General features: G+C 39.5%; 1 protein-coding gene across 1 annotated transcript; it reads left to right on the top strand.

The window, feature by feature from the left end:
* The first annotated feature begins 523 nt into the window (after positions 1-523).
* Positions 524-8685, top strand: LOC144525836 (NAD(P)H dehydrogenase [quinone] 1-like). Its single transcript, XM_078262900.1, has 6 exons — positions 524-572; positions 7251-7418; positions 7493-7632; positions 7702-7815; positions 7895-7996; positions 8086-8685. The coding sequence occupies exons 1-6, from the start codon at positions 524-526 to the stop codon at positions 8383-8385; spliced, it is 873 nt and encodes a 290-aa protein (XP_078119026.1). The 3' UTR covers positions 8386-8685.
* Positions 8686-9094: the final 409 nt, after the last annotated feature.

Below are 9094 nucleotides of genomic sequence, written 5' to 3'. Positions count from 1 at the left end.
ATGCACGTACGTGTGTTAATGAACATGCATGTGCAAAATATTTTGCTCACACGCGCAGTAAAGCAAACTAATTTTCAGCATGCTGTGTATATGCAAGATCTGTATTTCAGTAGTGAAAAGGTTTGCGTTGACCCACTGTTTGTGTTTAGATAGATACTTTATTAATCACAGCAAAAAAAGACAAAGATAATGTATAAAAAAGCACTATACAATACTTAATCAATATACAAAACTTGCCAATCATAGAACTGCAGTCCAACTTTCTATTCCTCCTTATTTCCTCTTACTTTGTCTCACTTTTACCTTCTGTCATGTCCATTTTCCAGTTTCTGTAACCCTCTTGTGTGACCAACAAATCACACACTTTAAATGCAAATGAGCTGAAGTAGTTTCTTTTTAATTTGGTCCCTATTTTTCCCACCCCCTCCCTCAGCTCTCCTCTCTGTCTGGTAACCATCTGCTGTCATATATTGTTTCTGCTGATTTGGAATCAGATTACATCAAATCGATCAGTTTTGTCACCATGGCTACAGCAATGAGCAGGATGAGGGGATTAGAAGAGGAGAAGAGAGGTGAGACGTGACAGCAGCTCTGCTGAATGTCTTGAGGTCTTTGGCACAACTTCCATGAGACACCATGTCCATAAGACACATCAGACAATAATGTCAATTTAAAACGGCATTCATCACAAATTACAATTATATGAATAATGCATTAGGTGAAATTAAAAATGGTTATTTACATTGATGATAATTCTGGTGATTAATTGATAAATCAACAATTTAGTCTTTAAAATAAAATAAAAAATACAAGAAAATGCTCATTGTGAGTTCCCAGAGCCTAAGGTGATGTCGTCCAAATGCTTGTCTAATCAAGGGTAAAAAAACCAAAGGTAGAGTAACTTTAGTGTTCCTAAGCGGAAAATTGTCTTTGGTACTCAATTATGTGCAACAATGTGCCCCATACTGTGTTACTGTATGGGGCCAAGCCTCCCAGACAACAGTCAAACCCATCATATCATTATACAAACAGGCACTGAAAATAATGGCTCAGAAACCAACAATGTGGCACCACTGTTTGATTGTACAGAAATACAAGCTTTTAAGTTTTGATAGCTTTATTAAGTTCTCTTTTCTTAAACTGACTTTTAAATGCGCAAATAATCTAGCTCCCGCTGTACTCTGTCCTTTTGTGACAAAAATAAACACAAGGAGAGTGGCCACAAGGGGAGCAGTGGGTGGCAACTGCATAGCAGAGGGGCACAAAAAAAAAAAGTGATAGGGACCCATTTTTGGAATGATTTACCAACTGAAATAAAAACACAAACCGAACTGAAAACATTTAATAGAAAGGTGAAACACTGGCTGAAAGAAAACCAAACATGTAGCCACTGAGTCAGGTCCATAAATGCAGGAGCAAGTGCACGTACATACACACATGCACACACTCTGTTGTAACTGTTCACCCTGTTGTAATGTATTGTCTGTGCTAGATGCCTGGCTGTTTGCGCATGGTTGCCAAGGTTCATCCCGCGGGGCGGGGTCTGGGTATGGGAGCTAAACGTGTAGCGGCCCAGGCCCCGGGGCGGGTATAGGTGAGTGGGTGTGAGCAGCTGGGTGCTTGGGGTTTGTGTTGTTACGTGATGCGCTGTCTTCTGATGTTGTTATGTAAAAACACATGTAAAACACACACATGTAAAACACACACATGCATACAGTGCACTGCTCATGTAATATGGTCATGAATCTGTGAAATGTTGATGTAGTATATTAGTATACAATGTATCTGTTGCATGATTGTGTAACTCACACTATGTAGTTCTTTTAAAAAAAAAATTGGATTATCAAAGGCCTGACCAGGGACTGGGGTTTCAAATTAGCCTACTGGCTAAAAACCTTTCATGCAATACATCTACACATATTGTTATGGCTTTGACTGTGATAATTATGTATGTAATAATGTGCGCTGCATTGTCCCTGACAAATAAACTAATAAATAATAAAAAAGTGCAATTTGTCTACAGGCAAGCATATAAAGATACAGTTTCTAATAATACAGTAAATAAATAATTCATAAATATTTAATAGTTTAAATGGAGCTGTTCTTTCAATGAAATTCAATGAAGTGGTACCAAGTTTGTGTCACGCAGTTTGTGAAAAGTAAAGTAAAGTGAGGAGCTATGCTATTATCTTATTTAGTAGAGTTGTCTCTTTCTGCTTATTGTCAACGTAACAAACAACCTATCCAGCCACTAACAAGGTTTTATATAGTTTTACTTCCAATCTGGCACTTAGTTCTGTTTTGTTTTCAGGCCTGGGCACAAAATACCCATCTGTAAAGTAAGAGAAGGAGCATCCCAGAAGAGCAGGATGAGGCAGTAAACAGACCCTTTACGAATTATAATTGATTGAAAAGAAGCTTAAATGGAAAAGCAGAGTAGATGGATTTGTTGCACACCTGAGAATAACACAGGGGAAAGCCTGTATGAGGTTTCAAGTAATTTAAAATGATATCCTTCTGCCAATTCAGTAAGACAGACATTACAGAGGACACCTGTTTCTAACTCCTCAGGAGCAGTTAATGGACAGTGGAAATGACATTCACTTTAGTCAGAGAACTTACTCTGGAAGCAGTGACTCTTATCTCGGTACATGCCTGTTAAATAAATATGCGCAATGTTTGTCTGTCATCCACTCTATTAACCATGTAACTCTGTGTTTTGCTGGTAGATGCCGTCACAGTTCAGTGAACATCACTTCATCGTGTTGCCTTCAGGGGCAGAAAACTCTACTTGGCTGACAAAGGTGAGCATAGAGTGAGATTATTATATGTTGCACTGACTGGTCCATTGGTCCATTGAAGTGTATAGCATTAGTATAGCAGTTAGCATTTCATATATTAAAGGCCAAATGTCAACAAATTTAGATTCTTTATTTCAACTTTTCAATGTCAATGCTGCTTTTTTAGTTTTCTTTTCTTTCTGTTGCTCCTTTTTCTGGACCATCTGTTGCCATGCAGTCACAGCTGTCAGCTATAGCAGACCTTTATTACCTCTTTATAAGTGAGCACAGTTTATTGGTCTGTTATAAAAACAGCCAGGAATGCAATATGTACATTAGTAGCATTTTATAAAAATGGGTTTCGCAGCTGACCTAAAAGTGTCCACAGTAATAAGGAAAGTATTGTGAGATGTTAACATTAATCCAAATACAGAATAGCACAGATGTGTGAGGAACTGAAGCTGAGAGAAAGATTAGATTGCACTTTCCTCTCTAGAGGCTTTCATTGTTGAAGCGTTTGATATGGAAAGAAAATGTTCTTTTGATCTCGTTTCTTTTTCTTTGCAACATATATTTACTCCGTGATTTTGAGAACTCATGTCTCATTGGGGATGTTTTCAGTCTTAGTAACACTTTTCCACCCATCCTATTGTATGAACATTAACAGAATGTGAGCATAATTCACCTTGAAATCAGTACGATATACCTGCTATTGCATATATGAAAGGTTATGTACTAGCAGGTTCAGCTGTTTTTTGATTTAAGAACCAAAAGTAAAGAGGCCTCTTAATTATTTATGTTCACCATTGTCTGAAAGAGTTCAAGGAGGATGAATCAGTCCACTTTTAAGGTGATGTTAAATGTATCTACAATTACATTTGGCAAATGATTAGATACATTACATGCAATGTTATTTGTATGCATACAGGTGACAGACACTCACTTGTTAGCACTCTTAGTTACCAGCCCTCTTTCACATTTTACTGTCTCACACAAAACCTGAAGTTACAGCAGCATAAAGTTCCTCTCATGGCAGAGACTGTGATATAATTATACTCCATCCATTGTCTCCATCCACTGTCTATTACTTTTGTACCACCTTAAAATGTTGTATAAACATCCAACAATGGTGCAGCTGCTACCATGTCAAAGTCATGAAAAATGAGGCAAAATTTCCTTGCTGCAACATGGTGCTTACTGGTGTATGCTGCTCTCTAGTGGACTAATACATACTGTATAACTACTTTGACGAAGAAAAGTAATGTCATGGCTGGTAATTCTCGTAATTCAATTTTACACACATAATTCAGCTTGTCCAGAGCTGCTGATAAACTCTCTATTAGCTGTTTTTAGAAGGTAATTAAAATACTGAGTTTCAGGTGATATGTCTGGGCTTAAATTAATCATTATGTAACATTAAAAATGAGGTTAGGGATTGTGACATTTTCTTAAAGATCTGTTTTTGTAATTTCTTTTTTTAATATATATATATATATATATATATATATATATATATATATATATATATATATATATAATCATATAAGTGCCTGATTTAGCAAATATTGTCCTCTGCAAGACCTAAACTTCCTCTAGCTGTCACGACTTCAATGACTTTTAATTTGTAACCCTGTCAGGCAGCAGTGCTGAGAGTACGCCAAAAGTATCACAGTAAATCCTGGAGCTCTGTTTACTTATGGTCATTTGAGTGATTAGATGAGTGACATTAATCTTTTAAAGGTTGCAGTTTGCTTGCTTTACAATGATTCTGTTCTGCCAAGATACAGCCACAATTCATGACTTACCATCTGGATGGCTATAACTCACTTTGGCCTTAACCTCCTCAAGCTCTGGCAGATATTCACAAACTGTGATTAAACCATGAACAGCATCAAATCAATCTCTTTCCTGGAGAAGTAACTGGGCACTGTCACCATCTAGTGGTAACAAGTAGGAGGACGATTTCTGTTAAGTAGGAAAATGGATGGATTATCACCATGGGGCAATGAGCTCCTGGGCACAGATGCAACAAAGGCACTCTGTGTTCACCCCATCGCCATCTTGCCTCTATTCAGTGACATTTTGCAAGTTTACAGAACGCTGCACGCTTAACTTTAGCATTATGTTCATGCTGAAGATGAAGAGTACAAATCCTTCTGCCACAGTGACACCCCTTCCCACAGGTATTATACAAGAAATTACAGGATACTATACAATCGGAAATAATCACCAAAGTAAATCTTCTATGCAGGTTCTATTTGTGTTCAGTTATATATCTGTTCTGCTGCCAACCATATTTAAATGTTAATAATTTTAATGTAGGTCTTATGCAGCCCAAGTATGCACTCTGCAGCTGTCTGAAAAATCTAACAAAATGATAATGAAAATAAAAACTTGATCGGATGTGGTATCCTTACTCAACTTAGATTCTCAGTATGAAAGGACTCAGATCAGTATGAGGAGCAAAAAAGAGGAGATTGGGACATCCCTATTTTTGACTGAGCTGTGACAAAAAACAAACACTTACTTCCAATAGATGCTCTGGCTTAGGGGCCTCTTGATCATCAGGGGCCCCTGGTAGGCCAGTTTGGTAATCTCTCTATGTGTACGTTAATGTTGTGCTTGTCACATTTACAAGAAATAACATATTCTTATATTACTTTTGTACCATCTGAATACAACGTATCCTTAGTTGCAGAAAGTATACAAAATGTATTCAAAGTTTGGCCACATATAAAAATGACCAAATAGCTGTATTTTCTCACATTGGCCATGTGACGGCACTGTAGGCTAGATTTTTATATTATTTTTCATCATTGATCAGAATAATAAACAATCTGAGAGCCTCTGCACATATGTGCATTTTTAATGCACCTATGTACTCTGTAAGTGCATTGTTGTGGTTTTGTGTAAAGGAGCTTTTAAAGCTGGGCTGCAGATGTTCTGTCAAGCCTCGAGCAGCACACACCAAACACCTGACACATGTAGTAGAAAGTGTGAAACATACTTGCGAGTACTTCATGCAATTTTGCAATAAATTAGTCTGGGATCATGTAGCTCAATACATCACAAACCATGAAAATATACCTCCCGGAAAAACACATGATCCCTTCCCGTCACAACAGAGGGAATGCAGCCAGAGGCTCAATCTGAAGCACAATGAGGACCAACATACTAGTGTGGGGATGATGTATAAAAACAGAGAGGCCACAGAGATGAAAAGAGTCGGCCTCATAAACACCATAATGCCTCATGACTTTTAATTTTAACAATGCAATTTGACAAATGCCTACCAACCCTTACAACTCAAATCAATTTCAATAGTCGAGAAAAAGGAGAGACAACGGGAAGAAGGATAGCTGACAAACTGTATCCATATGTCTCACTCATGTGGCGTGCTTGCATGCATGTACGCCTATGTGCAAATATGTTGCAGTTGTTCATTAATCCCTCCTCTTCACAGTGGCTGGATAGATGGGACTCAGGGCTGATTTTGGTCCCAGATGTGTGCTAGCTTACGTCTCATGCCTTTGATGTCCATTGCTGAGTCGATTTTTTTTTTACAGGGCAACATTCGTGAGTGAGCTCGACCGCAGGCAACTGTTTCTTTAGAGGAAAGTAATGTCAAGGAAAACAGAGCTGGAAACCAGTAACAATATGAGAGAATCACTGAGCCACATCTGCTTCATGTGGTTCGAAGACATCAAGAGTGGCACAACATCTTTTAAACATCTTGTACACAGACAGAGAAAGACAGACACGCATGCTCTCAAAATATCCACACGGTTACTGTATTAAAAATACAAAAACAGAGACACACCCACAGGCACTGTCTCTTTCTGGGCAGGCTAAATGGGAAAAACACACATTGAATTAGAAAATGTATGTGCAAGAGTATTATTGTAAGTTTATCCTGTGTTTAAAATGGGCTAAATCTGCAGCTGGTTTGACTGATAAAAAACCTACATATTCTTGGCTTTTAGTGATACATACATTCCACTCCTCATTTAATAATGCAGTCTAGGTTCAGTAAGAGATATGTAGCTATGTCACAATGCAGTCACAGAGTGATGCTTGGGTGTGTAGAAAGATATGTAGCTATGTTGATAAGGGTCCTGAGAGATACCAGCGGATTGACTGATGACTATGATTGCTGATTGACAGCACCTGTGAGAATGCAAATGAGCCAGAAGGCTGCGCGTTGAGTGTGGTGTATAAAACAGGCACCTTGAGACTTGCTCCAGAATGAGCTGCCCTTTCCATCAACATACCAGCTAACTGTAAAGCGTATCATTTACAGTTGATATCCTGCTTTAGTATGAGTGAGTTTTTAATACTTTCAATAGTTTTGTATATTTTTATGACGGTATGTGCCCAATGTTCTGATTTAAGGTTGTATGTCATATTGTGCTAGTGTTTCCCTTGCAGAGTTTCTAATCTGATGTGCGCTCATTCTTATCTTTGGTTTAGCTGCAAAGAAAGTGTTGATCGTGTACGCCCACCAGAGCTCTGGCTCATTCAATGCTGCAGCTAAAGATGCTGCAGTAGAAGTTTTAGCTGCACATGGCTGCACAGTAGAAGTCTCTGACCTGTATGCCATGACGTTTAAAGCAACTGCTACTGCTGAGGACATCACTGGTATATAAACATCTTACTGGAATTTAGTAAGTTCTGATTGTAGTCTTCAGAATTGAAGCATATTGTCTCTGCAGGAGAAGTTAAGAATAGTGATCACTTCTGTTATGCGGACGAGACTAAACTGGCATGGGAGGAAGGAAAACGGTGTGCTGACATCACTGAGGAACAACGTAAACTCACTCGGGCAGACATCATCATCATCATCATCTTTCAGGTAGAGGCTGAGTGATGGTAATGTTTGTGATAAACCCTCTGTTAAACTAATTTAAGTTCTACTTCTCAGTTCCCCATGTACTGGTTCACTGTTCCTGCAATCATGAAGAGCTGGTTTGACCGGGTGCTCACATCGGGCTATGCATACTCCCAAGATAAGCGATACAGCCAGGGAATCTTCAAGGTAAGGGATAAATTGGAGGGATACCTTAGAGGGCTACCCCATTACCCCCCTCCCCCCAACATGTTGGCTTTCTGCACAGGACAAGAAAGCCATGCTGTCCTTCACCACCGGGTCTCACGAGTCCATGTTCAGTGCAAATGGCATTAATGGAGACATGAATATCACACTGTGGCCACTACAGGTACTGCATGATTTGAATCAACCATGCATTAAATGAACTGTTAACAGACTGGTTACATTCAAAGTGACTAATGTGTTTCTCTCTTGCAGAATGGCATCCTGCACTACTGTGGCTTCCAGGTTTTGGCTCCTCAGATCTTCTGGGCTCCGTCTTACGTTCCTTCTGAGGCACGCAGCACAATGCTGGAGGGCTGGCACACGCGACTGCAAGGCCTCCTGGGAGAAAAACCACTTTCCTTCACTCCATTGGACTGCTTTGATGGAGAGAAGGGTTACCAGCTGAAGCCTGAGGTCCATGAGAAGTATGCCACCAAGGAGTTTGGACTGACAGTGGGGATTCACTTGGGAAAGGTGATACCACCCAACAGCCAGATGAAAGCTGGAGTCTGAAGACTGCCTGGCCTCATGAGTGTCAGGCCTGTCTCATTTGTACGATGGAAGAAATAAAGGCTGAAAAATACTGATTTCTATTGAGTACTTGGTGTATGTCATAATTCTACCATCAAGGGCTGGATTTCTGGGTTATTTGACTCGTCAACGTTTGCACATTATATGGATCTTGGTCGTGATTCACCACAGGTTGTCATGAGTCATTCAGCTTTAGTGGTGACGTACATTACACAAGTATTGGGCCACATGACATCCACGCGCTTGCTGAAATCTTGGCAACTATTGACTTTACTACACAAATTTCCTGAAGTGAACCCTTTCCAAGTTTGTACTTTGGTCTCAACCCTTTAATAAAATAATGGGTAGGCTTCTTTTAATCATGCCAGCATTTTAAGATGCCAGCTCTTTAAACCCTCAACTTGTGCAAAAATTACTTGGCCTTGTTTAGACTTTAATGGCCTGGGTTTTTTTTTTTTTGCAGCTCCCATCTCTGGAAAGGTATCCTTGTTCTGACCTCAGATCTGCTTGGGAGAAACTGCCTCCTCCACTGACTGCTTTGATGGGGGTGGTTTCCAGCGGAAGTGCATCTGAAACCTGCTTAACAAGGAGTTTGCTCTCCCAGTGGGAACCCACTTGGGAAAAACCACTCATATCCAACAGCCAGATTAAAGCTGTAGTGATTAACACTGCTTTTTGGCTTCTGCAAGTG

The sequence above is a fragment of the Sander vitreus genome, chromosome 11 (assembly GCF_031162955.1).
Source record: "Sander vitreus isolate 19-12246 chromosome 11, sanVit1, whole genome shotgun sequence".
In the NCBI taxonomy this organism is placed as follows: Eukaryota; Metazoa; Chordata; class Actinopteri; order Perciformes; family Percidae; genus Sander; species Sander vitreus.
The sequence above is the reverse complement of the archived record's forward strand: the minus strand, read 5'-3'. Positions and strand labels throughout refer to the sequence as shown.

What these genes read in the sequence shown, in the direction of transcription:
- LOC144525836 (XM_078262900.1), top strand. Translation starts at nt 524, where the DNA reads ATGGCTACAGCAATGAGCAGGATGAGGGGATTAGAAGAGGAGAAGAGA. An exon ending in TACTGCTGAGGACATCACTG is followed by an intron (nt 7,419 to 7,492) that starts GTATATAAACAT and finishes TTGTCTCTGCAG; the next exon opens with GAGAAGTTAAGAATAGTGAT. An exon ending in TCACACTGTGGCCACTACAG is followed by an intron (nt 7,997 to 8,085) that starts GTACTGCATGAT and finishes TCTCTCTTGCAG; the next exon opens with AATGGCATCCTGCACTACTG.